The sequence below is a fragment of the Nomascus leucogenys genome, chromosome 23, assembly GCF_006542625.1.
Source record: "Nomascus leucogenys isolate Asia chromosome 23, Asia_NLE_v1, whole genome shotgun sequence".
Classification (NCBI taxonomy): Eukaryota; Metazoa; Chordata; class Mammalia; order Primates; family Hylobatidae; genus Nomascus; species Nomascus leucogenys.
In genome coordinates this window covers 21,569,117-21,588,231 of record NC_044403.1, presented here as the reverse complement: position 1 = coordinate 21,588,231, position 19,115 = coordinate 21,569,117, and the positions used below count along the sequence as shown (strand labels likewise).

General features: G+C 39.6%; 1 protein-coding gene and 2 pseudogenes across 2 annotated transcripts in view; 2 read left to right on the top strand and 1 right to left on the bottom strand.

The window, feature by feature from the left end:
- LRP6 (LDL receptor related protein 6) overlaps positions 1-19,115 on the bottom strand; it is a 155,779-nt gene that overhangs the window by 120,450 nt on the left and 16,214 nt on the right. Inside the window, exon 2 of the mRNA XM_003265508.4 lies at positions 11,932-12,325. Within this exon, the coding sequence (XP_003265556.1) occupies positions 11,932-12,325 (394 nt within the window). The remainder of the gene's footprint in view (positions 1-11,931; positions 12,326-19,115) is intronic.
- On the top strand, positions 13,530-14,475 carry LOC100587279 (annotated as a pseudogene). Its single transcript, XR_004028354.1, has one exon. The product of XR_004028354.1 is annotated as a 40S ribosomal protein S2 pseudogene (transcript).
- Positions 16,012-18,073, top strand: LOC105738848 (annotated as a pseudogene).

Genomic DNA, 19,115 nt, shown 5'->3' with positions numbered 1-19,115 from the left:
AAAAGTTAAGTGGTCGGCTGGGCATGGTGGCTCACGACTGTAATCCCAGCACTTTAGGAGGCCAAGGTGGGCAGATCATGAGGTCAGGAGATCAAGACCATCCTGGCTAACACGGTGAAACCCTGTCTCTACTAAAAAATACAAAAAATTACCTGGGCGTGGTGACGGGTGCCTGTAGTCCCAGCTTATTGGGAGGCTGAGGCAGAAGAATGGCGAGAACCCAGGAGGCAGAGCTTGCAGTGAGCCGAGATTGTGCCACTGCACTCCAGCCTGGGCAACAGAGTGAGACTCTGTCTCAAAAAAAAAAAAAAAAAAAAAAGTTAAGTGGTCACTAGAAACACCTCCAGTGAACTTGGCAAAAGCAACCCAAAATCTCTCTGGAAGAATATGCCCCCAAGTCACTCAGAATTCTCAAGGACAGCCTCTCTGAAGATCTGCTCACAGTCCAAAACTATATAAAACATTCGAGGAAACATTTAACCTTAAGCAAGAATCCAGCAGGATTAAAAAAAAAAAAAAAAAAGTAGATTTTTAAGAACTTCAGAAAACTGAACAACTTGATAGAAATTACAAATATTTAAATGATTAAAACACATAAAAGATGGAATAAAATATATGACACAAGAAAAGACATCATCAAACAATAACATATCTCTAATAAGAAAATACAAGAAGCAATCCTCAGTGCATGCTAAAATAATCAATAGATGAGTGGTTAATAAGGAATAGGCATTTGGCAAAATACAAAAGGATCGTCCCACAAATAACAGGGACGCAAGAGGAAAGGGCTCAACTTACAAATAAAGATAGTAACTTTCAGGCACTAGAGTCAAAAACCAAATATTATGACAAAAGATGCACCTAACATCCCAACTGCTCAGAAAATTTGACCATCTGAACCTACTGAATAATCTTAGCATCACTACAATATAGGACAACTTCTGATGTGACAAATACAAAGTACTCAGTACTACCTAGGAGGCATTCATGCCAAAATGTTAAATCTGTCTCTAATCAAGTCTTCAAATCTAATTTTTCTTTCCAAGTAACACAGGGGGATAAAAATAAATCCAGTACCACAATAATTTGTTAGGAAAAAAAAAAAAATTGCCCGGGCACAGTGGCTCATGCTTGTAATCCCAGCACTTTGGGAGGCCAAGGTGGGTGGATCAAGAGGTCAGGAGATCGAGACCATCCTGGCTAACGTGGTGAAACCCCGCCTCTACTAAAAATACAAAAAATGCCGGGCACGGTGGCTCACGCTTGTAATCCCAGCACTTTGGGAGGCCGAGGCGGGTGGATCACGAGGTCAGCAGATCGAGACCATCCTGGCTAACATGGTGAAACCCCGTCTCTACTAAAAATACAAAAAATTAGCCGGGCGTGGTGGCGGGCACCTGTAGTCCCAGCTACTCGGAGAGGCTGAGACAGGAGAATGGCGTGAACCCGGGAGGCGGAGCTTGCAGTGAGCCAAGATTGCGCCACTGCACTCCAGCCTGGGCGACAGAGCAAGACTCCGTCTCAAAATAAATAAATAAATAATAAAAACACAAAAAAATTAGCCAGGTGTGGTGGTGGGCGCCTGTAGTCCCAGCTACTCGAGAGGCTGAGGCAGAAGAATGGCGTGAACCCGGGAGGTGGAGGTTGCAGTGAACCGAGATCATGCCACTGCACTCCAGCCTGGGCAACAGAGCCAGACTCCATCTCAAAAAAATAAATGAATGAATGAATGAAAATAAAAAATCTGGGACATTCTGTAGGACAGCTGACCCAGTCTTTTCAATTAAGTCAACAAGGTGAGAGATAAAAAGGGAAAGGGGGAGGACCAACTGAACTGCTCTAGAAAAACCACATCCAACTTGTAAACCAAATGTTTGGACTCTGATTTCAAGCAACCAACTATAAAGCAACATTTCTGAGACACAGATACCTGAGTACGAACAGACTAATTTATAACGTTAAAGAATTGTTCATTGCAAGGTGTGTGACAGACAGTGGCATTATGATTCTAGAAAAAAAATATTTTTTAGAGATGCAAAATCAAGTATTTACAAGTGAGATGTCGATGTGTGAATCTGCTTTAAAATACCTCAGCTAATTAAAAAAAAAAAAAAAAACCAGCCTAAAAGCCTACATATAGAGAGTAGTTGAATAAACTATGGTACACTCACACAATGGTATACTACGCACTGGCAAAAAAGAATGAGGAAGATCTCTATGAAATGATATGGAATGACATTCAAAATGTTAAGTTTTGGCGGGGCACGGTGGCTCATGCCTGTAATTCCAGCAATTTGGGAGGCCAAGGCAGGTGGATCACAAAGTCAGGAGTTTGAGACCAGCCTGACCAACATGGTGAAACCCCGCCTCTACTAAAAATACAAAAATTAGCCAGGTGTGGTGGCACGCATCTGTTAATCCAGCTACTCAGGAGACTGAGACAGGTGAATCACTTGAACCCAGGATGCAGAGGTTGCAATGAACCAAGATGGTGCCACTGCACTCTGGGTGACCGAGAGAGACTACATCTCAAAAATAAAGAATATACAGATTCACATTCTGAGAATGGAGGTATAATAAAAGAAAAAAAGAATATACACACTTATCAACTCATTTGTACATAAACAAATTCACAAGAAAAAAGCAGAAATTATTAAGACTAAGATACCTATAGAGAGTGGTGGAGAAAGACTGGAAAAAAGGGGGTAGGAGATGGGACCAGGATAGAAGGGATGGGGAAGAAGAACACTTTTCTGAGTATAAATTTTTGTATTATTTTTTACTCTCAGGAACATGTCAATTGTTTCACCTAACACCAAAGTAAATTCGTTTCTCACAATGGTGGTATAGGCTAATGATTTTAAAACTCCCTTAATGTGTACACTAAGATGGGCAAATAAGAAAATCTATCATGAATAATGAGAGCCAGGTTTCTCACTATCACAAAATAGAAGTAAATATCCCAAGTAAAAAAGGGAGAAGGCTACAATGAGGATTTTGTGGTAGTACATTGGAATTGGCGATAACATGAATTTGTTTTTACATATAGCAAAGACACAGAACTAGCGGTATGTGTGTCTACATACATCATATATTTCCTAACTCTGTCCACTGAGAGGTACTAAATACAACAAAAGAAAATACAGCCGGGAGCAGTGGCTCACACCTGTAATGTCACGCACTTTGGGAGGCCGAGGCAGGCGGATCACCTGAGGTTGGGAGTTTGAGACCAGCCTGACCAACATGGAGAAACCCTGTCTCTAGCCAGGCATGGTGGCGCATGCCTGTAATCCCAGCTACTCGGGAGGCTGAGGCAGGAGAATCACTTGAACCCGGGAGGCGGAGGTTGCAGTGAGCCGAGATCGCGCCATTGCACTCCAGCCTGGGCAACAAGGACAAAACTCCGGCTCAAAAAAAAGAAAAAGAAAAAGAAAAAAGAAAATCCAATAGCAAAAAGCATACCCAGTTTCCACATCTTCATTTCTAAATACCATTCTCTAATAAAAGAAGCCAGAACTCCTTGGAGAAACAATTGATTCAAGGAGTGGAACAGAAAAAGGTCACAATGAGTCTGGACTGTCTGGAGTCGCCAGAAAGTAAATAAGTACTTAAAAAACAGTGAGGGCGACTGGACGCGGTGGCTCACGCCTGTAATCCCAGAACTTTGGGAGGCCGAGGTGGGCGGATCACGAGGTCAGGAGATCGAGATCATCCTGGCTAACACGGTGTGAAACCCCATCTCTATTAAAAAATACAAAAAATTAGCTGGGCGTAGTGGCGGGCGCCTGTAGTCCCAGCAACTCGGGAGGCTGAGGTAGGAGAATGGCGTAAACCCGGCAGGCGGAGCTTGCAGTGAGCCGAGATGGCACCATGGCACTCCAGCCTGGGTGACAGAGTGAGACTCCGTCTCAAAAAAATAAATAAATAAATAAATAAATAAATAAACAAACAATGAGGGCACGTACAAATGACTCGGGAATCAACTTCAAAGAGCTCCCAGTGGCCAAATCTGCAACAATTTGAGCAAGAAAATCATGACCGTTTTGGATTATAACCTACAGGATAAAATAAATGCCCATGAATCCATACTCAATGTATCAGAAAAACATTTTTCCTTCTCTCACAGAGTCAACGTAACAGAACACTTCTGACACCAGATTGCTGGGCGGGGTGACGGGGGGTTCCCCACATCAAGCAATTCTACAACACCAGCTGGGTGTCCTACAAGCCAGTTCAATTCTGACACTATATATGTGAAGACGGCATCAGATTCCAGTAACAGGTTCGGTCCTAAAAGACTGCGCCCACCAGTGCAGGCACCCGTGCTTCTGACTGGCCAGCTATAAACTGGAGGTTCCCACAATCCCCTCCTCAGGTCCAATCATTTGCTAAAGTAGCTCACAGAACTCAGGGAAACACTTTATTTATATTTATCAGTTTATTATAAAGGATATTACAAAGGATACAGATGAACAACCACATGGAAAAGATACATAGGGAGAGATCTAGAAGGGTCACGAGCACAGGAGATTCCATCCTAATGAAACATGAAAATGCATGTGTTCACCAACCCAGAAGTTCTCCAAACCCCCGTAGTTCAGGGATTTTTTTTTTTTTACAGAGGCTTCTTATATAGACATGACTGATTATTAGCTCTATCTCCAGTCCCTCTCCCCTTCCCAAGGATGTGAAGTGGAGCTGAAAGTTCCAAGCTTCTAATCATGGCTTGGTCTTTCTGGTGACCAGCTCCCATCCAGAAGCCTACCAAGAGTTGCCTCATTAGAACAAAAGATGTTCCTATCACCCAGGAAATTCCAAGGGATTAGGAATTCCATGTCAGGCACTGGAGTCAAAGACCAAATATTAAAACAAAAGATGCACCTAGCACCCCTACTGCTCAGGAAATTACAAGGGTTTTAGAAGCTCTGTGCCAAGAATCAGGGGACAGAGACCAAATATATTTTCACAATATCACGCTAATATAAATAACTGAATAAATAAATGAGACAAACAGGACAGCTCTACGTTAAGGTAGAAGTCTAATAACGCGCACAGAAGGAATAATGGAACTAGAAAAATCGCTATTTGGCAAACAGCAAACACCACAGTAATAATTACTACAGGCAAAAACCATCAAGGAATGCTAAAATTTGTGGATAAAAGTATGATGAGAAACAGGATAATTGCACAGCCTCCAACATATATTGCAAGGAAAAAACAGTAACTACAGTGAAAAAAAACTAGCAGACAAAACCATAACCAAGTGATCAACTGTAACATCACCCAGTATCCACATAATGTGCCTGCTGACAGGATGCCCTGAGAAGGGCATAATACCACTTCTGTGGTATTCTTGCCAAAAATGTATAACTTTAATCAAATCACGAGAAACAGCAAACAGAGCCAAACTGAGGAACGTTGTACAAATGACTGGCCAATAGTCTTCAGAAATGTCCAGGTTATGAACAACGAAGAAAGATTTCCAAAACATCTCAGAAAAGGCCGAGGCGATAACTAAATGCAAAATGGTATCCTGGACCAGAGAAAGGACTAATGGGGAAAACGGAGAAATTCAAATATGGTCTACAGGTTAGTTAATAGTATTCTATTAACATTAATTCCTGGTTACATAACTGTTCTATGGTTATACAAAACTGTCAATATTTAGGGAAGCTGGGTGAAAGTTATACCAGAACTATGTACAATTTTTGCAACTTTTTTCCAAGTCTAAAATTACTGATATAGTGTTTTCTCTAATTTATGTAGCTGAAATTTCTTCATAAGGGGGCACAAGGAACTTCTAAAAAAATTAAAATATAGTCACTGATATTAAAACCTCAATTAACATATTAAACTACAAAATTAGGCACAGCTGAAGAAAGAATTTTGTTATCTAGATGGCAGGTACAAAAAAAAAAAAAAACCCAGAAAGTGGCTCAGAGAAATAATGAGAGAGAAGATAAAAGAGCAAAATTAAGAGGAAAGGAACAGGGAATTAGAAAGGAACACATATCGAACAAGAGTTCCAAAGGAAACTAAGGAGAATGGAGGAAAATTAAGAAAAAAAATGGATAAGAATTCTCTAGAATTAACAAACAACAAAAATGCTTAGATTCTAGAAATATGAATCCTAAGCAGGATAAATAAAAATATATCCACGTCTAGACACAGGGTAGACAAAGCTGCAAAATACCAAAAATCAAGAGAAGCTTTTAAAAACCAGAAAAATATTAAAAAGATACATGATAAATTACAAAGTAACACAGACTTAATCGTACCAACAATTAAAGCCATACACCCTCAAAGGTCTGAGTGAAAATAACTAATCACAGAGAATTCTATATCCAACTAATGATCATTTCAAGCATGAGGACAAAATAAATACATTTTTAGACAAAGACCAAGAGTTACTATTAACAGACCCTTACTGAAAGAAACATTAAAGGGCATACTTCAAACAAAAGGAAGCTGAATCCAAATGGATTAACTGGGATGCAAAAAGCAATGCTAAAATAAAAAACTGATACACTGAGTATACCTAAAAACCTAGAACTTTTTTTAAAAGGTCCTTTAAACAAAGCTACCATGTTGAATTTTTTAAAGTAGTTCAACTTGTAAAAAAAAAAAAAAAAAAAAAAACACAAAAAACAAAAAACCATGGCTTCAGTAAGATACCTTTCACAAAGAAAAAAAGCACCAAACATGGAATTCAAAAATTTCAACTAAGAATATAGCTCCCTCTCATTTTATCTTGGTCAAAGGCCTTGGTTTCTTCACCCAAAGAAGGGAAGGAAGGCATTTAGCTAGAGGATCCTTAAGATTCCCTTCCAGTTCTAGGATTCAAGGGATAGAAAACAGACCTTCCCAATTTAACAGAACATCTTTCAAAACTGTAAGTTGTTTACACCAAGATCCTTCATACATAGGGCCAGTGCTTTAAAGCAAGATCCAGTCTGAAGCTTTAGATTTTAAAATAATTGGCTATCTGCTTCTATGCAAAAGCCAATTGGAAACAGATATGATCTCAGAAAAAGAACAAAGAAAATAACACAATTTTAAACTGTTCCGTTTTTAAAGAGCTAATGGAGGAAGGAAAGGCACGGTCCAAGTGGTAGGACAACCAAAACAGTATAAAACTCAGTAAGTTTAAGTGAAAATTTCTAAAAGAAATATAGTACCAATATCAATTGTTACAAAAATAAAAACAATCATATTTTATTCCTAGTTCACAAATTAGCTGACAAACCCTGCCTTCCAAAATCTTAAAGATTCATTGTAATTTCTGAAGAGTCATTAACTCTGGAATACATTGAAGGTAGACAAAATCCCCAAATGCAGGCAGCCTATACTCATAAAGGTACCCTATTCTTTTTTTTTTTTTTCATCTCCAGCCACACAGAGGAAGGTATCCTGTTCTTTATCATCACCAAGTTTCAATCTTCTACTAAGGATGAATGAAAAGCTCAATGCTACATGCAAAGAAAGCTTTTATTAAAAAGCAAAGCTATTAAAATACTGTGTTATGTAAAGGCATTCAGTTATACTACAACTACTCCCCTTCAAAATTCCTTCAATAAATGCTAGGAGATATGGAGCATAAAAAAGTAGACAATACAATTGAAACTTATTAATTTGAGACACAGTGATGGATATCACTTGATATAAAGAAACTAAAACTGGATGAGAGTTAAGACATTTTTAAGAAAAAAGCCCTACATTAACATTTGAGAACACATGTACACACACACACACACACACACACACAGACACACCACGAGTTTGTTGTTTCTTAATTTCCAAGACCTTGATTCATATGCCATTCAAGCTAAACCTATAATCCAGATATCCCGAAAAGATTAGTGGTTCTTCTAACACATCACTCTTAATTTTTAGATAATGATCTCAAAAAACCTCATCTCCAAACATATGTGAATCTATATAATCTGCCTAAAAGTAACTGGCTACATTTTCCACTTTCCATACAAAAAGAATCTTTTTATGGTCGGGCACAGTGGCTCACGCCTGTCATGCCAGCACTTTGGGAGGCCAAGGCGGGCAGATCACGAGGTCAGGAGATCGAGACCATCCTGGCTAACATGATGAAACCCGTCTCTACTAAAAATACAAAAAATAAGCCAGGTGTGGTAGCAGGTGCCTGTAGTCCCAGCTACTCGGGAGGCTGAGGCAGGAAAATGGTGTGAACCCGGGAGGCAGAGTTTGCAGTGAGCCAAGATCGCGCCACTGCACTCCAGCCTGGGCAACAGAGCAAGACTCCATCTCAAAAATAAATAAATAAATAAACAAAAATACATATTTTTAAAATATAAATATTCAAAGCTGTTTAGTATAAATTCACTTCAAATTGAATCACTAAAGTTTAACTTTGTATGGTTGCTTAGCATGGTAACTGTGGAATCAGATTGAGGGGCTCCAGCATTAGGAGCAGCCACATAGGAATCACCTCTACTCACTATAACGTAAGACTACTGTTTACTGTAACTCTGGTTGTTCATTTCTCTAACAATTTCATACACACATCTTCCCGTTTCTTAGTCTGAACTGTACATTGCTAGTCATTATTATAAGGAAAAAAAATCTCAGACTAATATAATAGAGGCCAAATTTAGAGAGAGGAATAAAATCTTCCTTCAGTCTAGGCTAAATGGACTGATTACACAAAGAACTCCATACATCCGAAAGCACACAGATGTCTGCACTAGTTCCCAGGGCTCAAACAATACCAGTCATTCAATAGCTTTCCTTTTACGTAAGTTGCTATGAGAGAGCTCAGTCAGCTCTTGTGAACCTCATAATCCAGGATCCTGGAACTCTGAAAAGTCTACATTTTTCCTCAGCACTGTTTTCATGTACGTTGTCTGGAACTCAAACTTCGTATTTCCCCCAAAAAATAAATCTGGAAATCATCTCTTCTGTTTGACAAATTATGTACTCTACCTATAATTACTTTTCAACTAAAACCACAATCCACGATACAAATCTAAGATCATTAACACTGAAAGATCATTTGATGAATATATTTTTCAGGGTAGGAGTTTAAAATATAATTTTAAATATGCTCCATCATATGTACATATATCAAATGTATATATACCATTTGACCAGATTCTATTTGTTTCCAGTTAAGTCGTTTTTAAAATAACCATGACACAAAATGACTTCTCAAAATTAAAAGAAATTTTGAGAGGACTGTTAAACCCGGGGAGGGGGGGTTGAATTTACCCACTCTCTCTCCCCTACTCTCCCCTCCTCTGCCTCCCACCTTAACCACACACATCAAAAATAATACAAAATATTTCACTGGGTGTTTCACCAAGCCTTTAGTGCACAGAAAGAGTTATTCTTCACTGAACCACCTTCAGAAGCTAAATAACACTACCTTCTGTGCTCGCTTCGGCAGCACATATACTAAATAACACTACCTTCTACCTTCAAAGTACATTACTACTGATTCTTCCAATAATCTTTTTTATCAGCTAAGTCTTTGGTGAATTCTCACATTCAATAATGAGAAGTAACAAGGATAAATTAAAGCCACAGAAACTCTAAAGTATTTTTTAATCAAATGGCAAAATTACTTCAGAAGATACTTATCAGACCTGCTACCCAGAAGTAAAGCTCATTAGTTTTGGGGAACAAAATGAAAATGATTAATTTACTCACTAAACTGTTAGATACTGAAGAGTCAAGAGGAACTATATACATTTAGTTCCCTTTAATAACATACTATCAGGTAATCATTAATCTCTTATAGAAATAATCAAGATCCCATTCCAAAATTTGGTAATGAAGCTCGTAACAGCTCTTGTGCCCCTTCTAATTATTTTAACACTCTTCCTCTCTTCACATACATGTTACATAATGCAAATAAACATGCTTTGAAGAAGAAAAAGTTGTCTCTCCCAAGTTTTCTGTCCTTAAATAAAACGGTAAAGATAAACCAAACCCCCCCTCTCCAACCAGAGTACAAAATGCAGAACTCTGAACATAATAACCATTTAATAGATATTTCATTAAATTTCAATCATCACCCTTACAGTGGTAAGATTGAACTTGTCAAGAAGAAAAAGAGGGGGAAAAAAGAACTTTATGTTTTCACCGAAGTATTCTTCCCTAATGACGACTAAAAGCACCAAAATACTATGTGTTCTATAAAGCAGTAACCTCAGAAACATTTCAACACCCTCTGAGCCTTAAAAACTCTGTTAGCAAAACACAAACTCCGTTTCTCAAAAATATCTATAAAGTTCTCAACAACCAAATTCTTTGATAACTACAGTTACATCTGAGACCTCCTCCTCAGGACATCCAATCCTTTTTCCTACAATCAGAGCCACTACAATATTTCCTGGTGCTTTAAGAGCACCATCTTGCTTCAACAAACACGTTTTAATTCCACTCTAAAAAATACCTATTTGTATTTCCAGACATCTCCCTCTAAAATTTCACTGTACTACTACCCACGTTATCCTTTACAGTCAAGTCAGTCTTCTCATTTTTCTACAACATGGCATCCCATTAACCTCTGTAACCAAATCAGGCCTGATATCAAGATAAAGAAGCACATATAAACCTTTTTTCCATTCTCCCCAAGTTCTCATTTATTACATAAAAAGAATTCACTCCTTTCTATAAGTGAAATGAGTTTTAAAGCATTCCAATACAATTGAAAGCTAAAGAAAACAAAGTATTAAAATAGTACAAGTTATTTATCTTTGGATTTTAACCAAATATTAGTCATTTTAGGTTCATGTTCAGATAGTTATCTATACTTAGCCATGACAGACTGGCCATGACAATTTATTCAATAAAGAAATATCACAAAATGGTATATACTAATAGTAGAAATGAGGCATAGTAACAGAGAAGCAATGTGGGGATACAGTTCACACTTTGAAATGAGATTTATTCAGAGCTTTAAGTATTCCTTCTCATTAGAAAATAAACCTTTATTGCAAATATATGTTTAGCTAACTAGAAATGAGTTATTTAATAACTTTTATTTTTCATTCAATGCTGACATTAAATAACGCTTCAGAGTGTAACAAAAAAACACTAGTATCACAATATCATTGTGTATATAATAAAAGTTATAAGACCTAGATTAGTCTATCTCATCTTGAGCTATCAAACACTTCTCCTGTTTTCATTCCTTCTTCTCTCTCTTTAAATTATCTTCTGATATCACAAAAAATAAATACAGAAGAAAACCCAGGAAATATAAACATGGCTATTAGAAACCCAAAACAATTTACAGAAACACTAAGAACACAACGCACTGGGCACAGTGGCTCACACCCGTAATCCCAGCACTTGGGGAGGCCGAGGCAGAGTGATTGATCACTTAAGCCCAGGGGTTCAAGACCAGCCTGGGCAACATGGTGAAATTCCGTCTCTACAAAAAAAAAAAATTTTTGAGACAAAGTCTCACTCTGTTGCTCAGGCTGGAGTGCAGTGGTGCAATCTCAGCTCACTGCAACCTCCGCCTCCCGGGTTCAAGCGATTTGCATGCCCTAGCCACCCGAGTAGCTAGGATTAGAGACGTGTGCCACTACGCCCAGCTAACAAAAAATTTTTTTAGTTAGCTAGGTGTCGTAGCGCACACCTAAAGTCCCAGCTACTTGGGAGGCTGAAATGGGAGGATCACTTCAGCCTCGGAGGCTAACAGTGCAGTGAGCTTTGATTGCACCACTGCACTACAGCCTGGGTGACAGAGCAAAACCCTGTCAAAAATAATAATAATAATAACACAACATAACTTTCCACATTCAAGTCTACTCAACAAAGAAGCCCAAAGAATCTAAAATTCCTGTTTTCAATCTTTCTTTTCTCATAGGGGTCAGGGTGGTGTATGTCAGTGGGGAAAAACCAAAAGGAGGTACAATGATCTTCGTACACTGTACAAAAACTTACCCACTTGAAGGATCTAAGGCAATAGCTCTGGGTTGATCCAACTCTTGCCAAAATAAAACTTTTCGTAAAGATCCATCTAAATTAGAAACTTCAATCCGATTAGTTTCAGAATCTGTCCAGTACAATTTTTCTCCAAGCCAATCACATGCCAGCCCATCGGGGGACAATAATCCAGAAACAACAACATTCTGTACACTCTCAGTTTTGTTAAATTCTGTTCGTTTAATGGCTTCTTCGCTGACATCACTCCAGTATATCAAGCCATGACTAAACACAAAGTCCACCGCAGCTGCATCCTCCAAGCCTCCAACTACAATCGTAGCATTCTCTTTGCCATTTGTAGCATCAACCAATCGCAAGTCCCGTCTGTTTGCATAAAGCAACAAAGGGGCCGCTAGAACAAAAAAAGAAAAATATGTAAGTGAAAAGGAAGAAAAGGTATTGGTTCTCATAAATTGGGTTTCAAATCGGTATTAGTGAGCAAAGACTGTCGAAAATAAGAAGAGTAAATAAATCAGTAGGAGACCATCTAAAATTCTTTCACACACAAAATATTATTTTTGCAGCATTTAAAAAATAAGACATAGGAAAGGGGGGGAACTATTTCCACCATGATAGTCTTTTCTTGTTAAAATAACTCAGATAAAATTTTAAAGCCTGGCTATACCAAGAACTGGTAATGATATGGAGCTACTGGAACACTCATACTCTACTGGGGTGAATGTAAAATAGTACAGCCACTTGGGAAAACAGTTTGGCAGTTTCCTAAAAGGTTAAACATACAACCTACTATACAATCCAAGGCAATAGCTAGGTATTGCTTATTCCACATCTAGGTATTTACTTAAGAGAAACAAAAACATATGTCAATACAAAGACTTGCATGCAAACGCTCACAGCAATTTATTTGTAATAACCCAAACTGGAATCAACCCAAATGTCATCAACAGACTAATGGATAAAATGAGATAATGTGATACTGCCATACAACAGAAAATAATGAACTCTTTGTATGTGAAAAATGGGTGGATCTCAAAATAATTCAGAATGAAAGAAGCCAGGCCAAAACAAAGGTATATATTGCATGACTCTCATCTATATAAACTTTTACAGAAGGCAAACTTTTGTAAAAACACAAAGCAGATCAATGGCTGTCTCAAGATAGGGAGAGAAGGTGCAAAAGAATGAGGGGGAGGATTAACAATGGGCATGAGCAAACTTTTGCAGGTGATGAGCTATATTATCAATAATAATGATGGTTTCAGAGGTGTAAACATGTCAAAACGTATTTTACACTTGACATAAGCAAAATTTATTGTCTATCAGTTATACCTTAATAAAACTGTTCCAGTTTGACAGAAATAGTTCTTAGTAAAGCTACTTTATTCTGTTCTATATTACTATTAAAATGACCTTTGAAAAGACCCGAAACTAAATATAAAGACAATCTTACAGAAATAACATTTAACTTTGAGAAAGTTGAGGCTGTTGGGAGTGAGGTAGTATAAATTCCATGTTTTTTGGTTTTTATGAAATATCTATTCCAAGCTTCTGACATTTACTTTCCTAGTATCAAGCAACAATTAAAAATCTAGAGCACTGCTTCTTTTCTGAAAAAACACCAAATGGCGGATGACGCCGGTGCAGCGGGGGGGCCCGGAGGCCCTGGTGGCCCTGGGTTGGGGAACCGTGGTGGCTTCCGCGGAGGTTTCGGCAGTGGCATCCGGGGCCGAGGTCGCGGCCGTGGACGGGGCCGGGGCCGAGGCCGCAGAGCTCGTGGAGGCAAGGCCGAGGATAAGGAGTGGATGCCCGTCACCAAGTTGGGCCGCTTGGTCAAGGACATGAAGATCAAGTCCCTGGAGGAGATCTATCTCTTCTCCCTGCCCATTAAGGAATCAGAGATCATTGACTTTTTCCTGGGGGCCTCTCTCAAGGATGAGGTTTTGAAGATTATGCCAGTGCAGAAGCAGACCCGTGCCGGCCAGCGCACCAGGTTCAAGGCGTTTGTTGCTATCGGGGACTACAATGGCCACGTCGGTCTGGGTGTTAAGTGCTCCAAAGAGGTGGCCACCGCCATCCGTGGGGCCATCATCCTGGCCAAGCTCTCCATTGTCCCCGTGCGCAGAGGCTACTGGGGGAACAAGATCGGCAAGCCCCACACCGTCCCTTGCAAGGTGACAGGCCGCTGCGGCTCTGTGCTGGTGCGCCTCATCCCTGCACCCAGGGGCACTGGCATCGTCTCCGCACCTGTGCCTAAGAAGCTGCTCATGATGGCTGGTATCGATGACTGCTACACCTCAGCGCGAGGCTGCACTGCCACCCTGGGCAACTTCGCCAAAGCCACCTTTGATGCCATTTCTAAGACCTACAGCTACCTGACCCCCGATCTCTGGAAGGAGACTGTATTTACCAAGTCTCCCTATCAGGAATTCACTGACCACCTCGTCAAGACCCACACCAGAGTCTCCGTGCAGCGGACCCAGGCTCCAGCTGTGGCTACAACATAGGGTTTTTATACAAGAAAAATAAAGTGAATTAAGCCTGTTAAAAAAAAAAAATCTAGAGCACTACTGTCCTACAGAACTTTCTGTGATGATGGAAATGTCCTCTCCACTGCGTAACACAGTACCACCAGTCACACTCGGCTATGGAGTGCTTAAAATGTGGCTAGTGTGACTACGAAATTAAATTTTTAATTTTATATAACCTTTTTTTTTTTTTTGAGACAAGAGTTTTGCTCTTGTTGCCCAGGCTGGAGTGCAATGGCACGATCTCGGCTCACTGCAGCCTCCACCTCCCAGGTTCAAGCAATTCTCCTGCCTCAGCCTCCTGAGTAGTTGGCATTGCAGGTGCCCACCACTATAGGTCTGGCTAATTTTTTGTATTTTTACTAAAGGTGGGGTTTCGCCATGTTGACCAGGCTGGTCTTGAACTCCTGGCCTCAGGTGATCCACCCGCCTCAGCCTCCCAAAGTGCTGGGATTACAGGCGTGAGCCACTGCGCCCAGCCCCAATTTTATATAATCTTAATTCATTCCAATTTATATAGACAAGTGTGGCTAGTGGTAGTATTGGATAGCACACATCTAGAGGCTGGAATGCAGAACATAAATGAGGCAGCAAAAGTAAGACCAAGCCAGGCACAGTGGCTCACGCCTGTAATCCCAGCACTCTGGGAGGCTGAAGCGGGAGGACTGGTTAAGCCCGGGAGTTCAAGACCACCTTTGGCAACACATGGAAAGCCCATCTCTACAAAAAAATGAATTTAAAAAATTGGCCAGGCATAGTGGTGAGCGCCTGTAGTCCCAGGTACTCAGGAGACTAAAATGGGATGATCACTTGAGCCCAGGAGTTTAAGGCTGCAGTGAGCCTGGGTGACAGAGGGAGACCCTGTCTCAAAAAAAAAGAAAAAAAAGAGTTGTGATGCAATTATCTACATGATCTTCTTTCATAATTACTTCCCAAAGGTCTACAACTGTGTCATCTGAAGCCAAGCCCAACTACCGTTTAGAAGTAACCATTCCCCCTTTTTCAAGAAATTACTCCAATCTCAAAAAAGTATAAGAAAAAAGTGATGTTTACACTAATTTATAGATTGTGTCTGTCAAATAGTTACAAACGTATACTATTTTCATCTATAAGTACAACATAAACTTCCCTAACTAAGCTTAAATCCAACTTTCTTAGTCAAAAACAAACTGGCAGACAGCTTTTTTAAAAAGTGGCTAACCAATCTTTCTGCTTATTCTATCTGCTGCAGTTATTAGCAAATTCATAAATTTCCCTAACAGAGTCACTTTTAATTCATTTCAGGCCTTCACACATCACACTGATTTATCAGTCCCCACAGAGCCCACTATACTGAGTCTCTCATACTATGGGCCAAATATAAACATCAGAAAAAAGGTCCCTACAGTGAAGGATACAATGCTAAGTGCTGCATAAGGCTAAGGAATACCCACGAAACACTCAAAATTTAAAATCCAAGAGTGATAATCATCTAATATTTACTGGGCACCTTCTTTATGGCACTATCCTTGGAAAACTATATCAAAGCTATAGGATATTAGGTGGCAGCCAAATGTCTTTCATTGCTTTCAAGTCAAACTTTAACACTTCTACGTGTACTGAATATTTTTGGTCTACAAAATCCAAAACACTTTCCAGTCATTTAAGGCCTCACAAGCATTCTGAGTCTCTTCTCCCTCCTGAAACGGGTGAAGGCGGCAAAGTTAATCTTTTTTAAGTTAGCAATACTAGTTACAATTGAGGATTTGTAAAGGACTGTACATAAATCTGCTGCACATAAACCACACTATTGAAAGGAAATCCCAGAGTTCATCCTGTCCAACCACCCTTCTGATGCTTGAATACTTTCTATTTCATTGTCACCAGTATCTGTTCAGGAACATATTAAATGGGATATCTGATAGGTATTTGATTTGTAACACTGTTTTTATCTACCAAAGAGATACACTGGAACCACACACTTGCTCCCTGGAACATGCCAGTATCTTCCCTTCCAGAGAGCTTACTTTCTGACTGCCTAGTATTCAGATAACCCAAATAATCACCATCAGTTCTCTTTAGTGGAACACTCACAGTGCTCAGGAATCCTTGTCTTCCTTTATTAAACTCCTGGGAAACTTTCTCTACCAGCCTTTCTAAGCCTTTTCTACTTTTAAAGACTAATTTCCATGCCCTGAATCCTTTATCCTCAGATCATCTCATAAAACAATCTCAGTGAAGCAGGATACAAGGTACATGTCATACATCCCCAACATCTTAATTTATACCTCTCAAAATTTTCTCTCCACCCATCTTCCCTTACCTTGTCCTCAGTCTCAAATGACAAGATGGCCTTCCTACTAAGGCTAAAGCAATACCTTCGGTTCAGCCTCCTTACCTCCTCTCTACAACTTTGCACTATCAATTGTTCTGTATTTCTTGTATTTTCAATGGTTTATGCCAGGTTCCTTGCTATTGTTTTGTTTTAATACCCCTAACCTTGCTACCATCAGAATAATTATATTTCTACTAACTGCAAAATCTTATAACATTGGTATATATACTTCACACTACCATTCATTAGCTATTACTCTTTTATCTAACTTCCTACCCATCACTCAACTGCAAGTGCTTTCTCTAAATCTTTATAACCAAATCCAGTGGTCTTTCCTCAGTCTTTATTCTGTTTTTTTTTTTTTGAGATGGAGTCTGGCTCTGTTGCCCAGGCTGGAGTGCAGTGGTGCAATCTCAGCTCACTGCAAGGTCCACCTCCCGGGTTCCCGCCATTCTCCTGCCTCAGCCTCCCGAGTAGCTGGGACTACAGATGCCCGCCACTACGCCTGGCTAATTTTTGTATTTTTAGTAGAGACGGGGTTTCACCGTGTTAGCCAGGATGATCTCGATCTCCTGACCTCGTGATCTGCCTGCCTCGGCCTCCCAAAGTGCTGGAATTACAGGCTTGAGCCACCACGCCCGGCCTCTCAGTCTTTAGTCTTAACACTTCTAGAGCAGTCAGTGCTGTTGACTATATCCCTACCTATATAGAATGTTCTCTTCATACACTACTACCTATTTTTTCTTGTTTGTCTTGTTTCAAACCTTCCACTTCCTATATATAGGTATCCTAAGACTCTCTGTTGTTCCCAAATGAAAGAGTATAAAAAATTAAAGTTCACAAGCAACAGCGACACAAGGTGGCAGCCACCACAGGCTCGGGAGTAAAAGTCCCTTGTAATTTCCCACTTTTGGAAGAACTCAAAGAAGGCCAGAAAGGAGTAGGAGATGGCAGTTAGCTGAGGTCTAGACAATGATAAAGACATGACACTTACAAGACGTACAGGGATGATAATTGGGCCTGCAAGAACAATTTATGAAAACTGAATATACAGCCTTAAAATAGAATGTGGACCTAAATACCCAGAAGCATCCCCCTTTGTAAGATTTGTAACAAAAAATTAATATGAATGGAGTTAATAGTTCTAATGGATTGGTGGACCCAAGAGCCATATCAGTGCTAGCAAAATGGCAGAATTCATAGCACCAAAGTTGTCCTGCAAGAGCTTTGGCGCCTAATGGTGTCTAACGAAAATATGAAACTCCCTCAGCCACCTGAAGGACAGTGTTACAGCAATTAATCGAAAAGAAAAACCACAGGCCCTTCCCCTTCCCCCTCATTCAATTTAAGCAGTCTTCATTTTCCACAGTAGAAAATTTTCTAGATACGTCTTGTAGACCTCAAAGTACTGGAAAGGAAGCTCCCATTCAAAGGAAATTTATCTTAAGATGCTGTAAAACTAATTTTTTGCCCATTTGAAATATATAAGTTGTGCTATAACAAAAGGAAGGAAGGAAGGAAGGAAGGAAGGAAGGAAGGAAGGAAGGAAGGAAGGAAGGAAGGAAGGAAGGAAAAAAATTAAAGTTCACCTGGTCAACAAGCAATTCTATGCAGCTAATTTCCAAAACATTATCTCCAGTTCTGTCCCTCTAACTTTTTGCTGGCCATCTCTACCTCCCATTAAATTAAATTCATCACCTTTCCCCCAAAACAACAAAATCCCTCACCAGTCAATGGCACACAATTCTAACCTTACTGGCATGCCTTGGAGCCATCTTTGAGCCCCTCCCCTTTTCCCCTAGTCTGACAATTACTGTCTTGTTGACTCTTATTTTACAAGCATGTCTTTAAATCTGCCTCCTCTTCTCCATTTTTAGAACCACTATCCTATTCTAGACCTTCATGACTTTAGGCCTAAAATATCCTAATAGTAATTTATCTCAATATTTTCCCTTTTCCTTTTCTACTTCTAATACTTTTACTTTAGCCAACTCAAAAGCCATTCTGATTCCCCTTGCCTAAATTTACATAATGCCTCAATACCTCAGCCTTCCACCATGACTTCTACCTAGGTCTCTAAATTAATCTTTTATAGTCTCTGCATCATACAAACAGGTTTCAAAACACGTAAATTGGGAGTACATCACACCCATCATCGCAGAGTATTCATTTTTCTACCTACTCCATAATTCTTTTTCTCCCAGCATGCAAATCCTTCAAGGCCAGAGTCAAACCTTACCTACTCTGTAACCCTTTCTAATTGACTCAGCTTTACTTCTTTTAATCCTTAGTCTTTAGTACTTACATGATATTAGCTGTTTTTTTTTTTTTTAAGCATACTT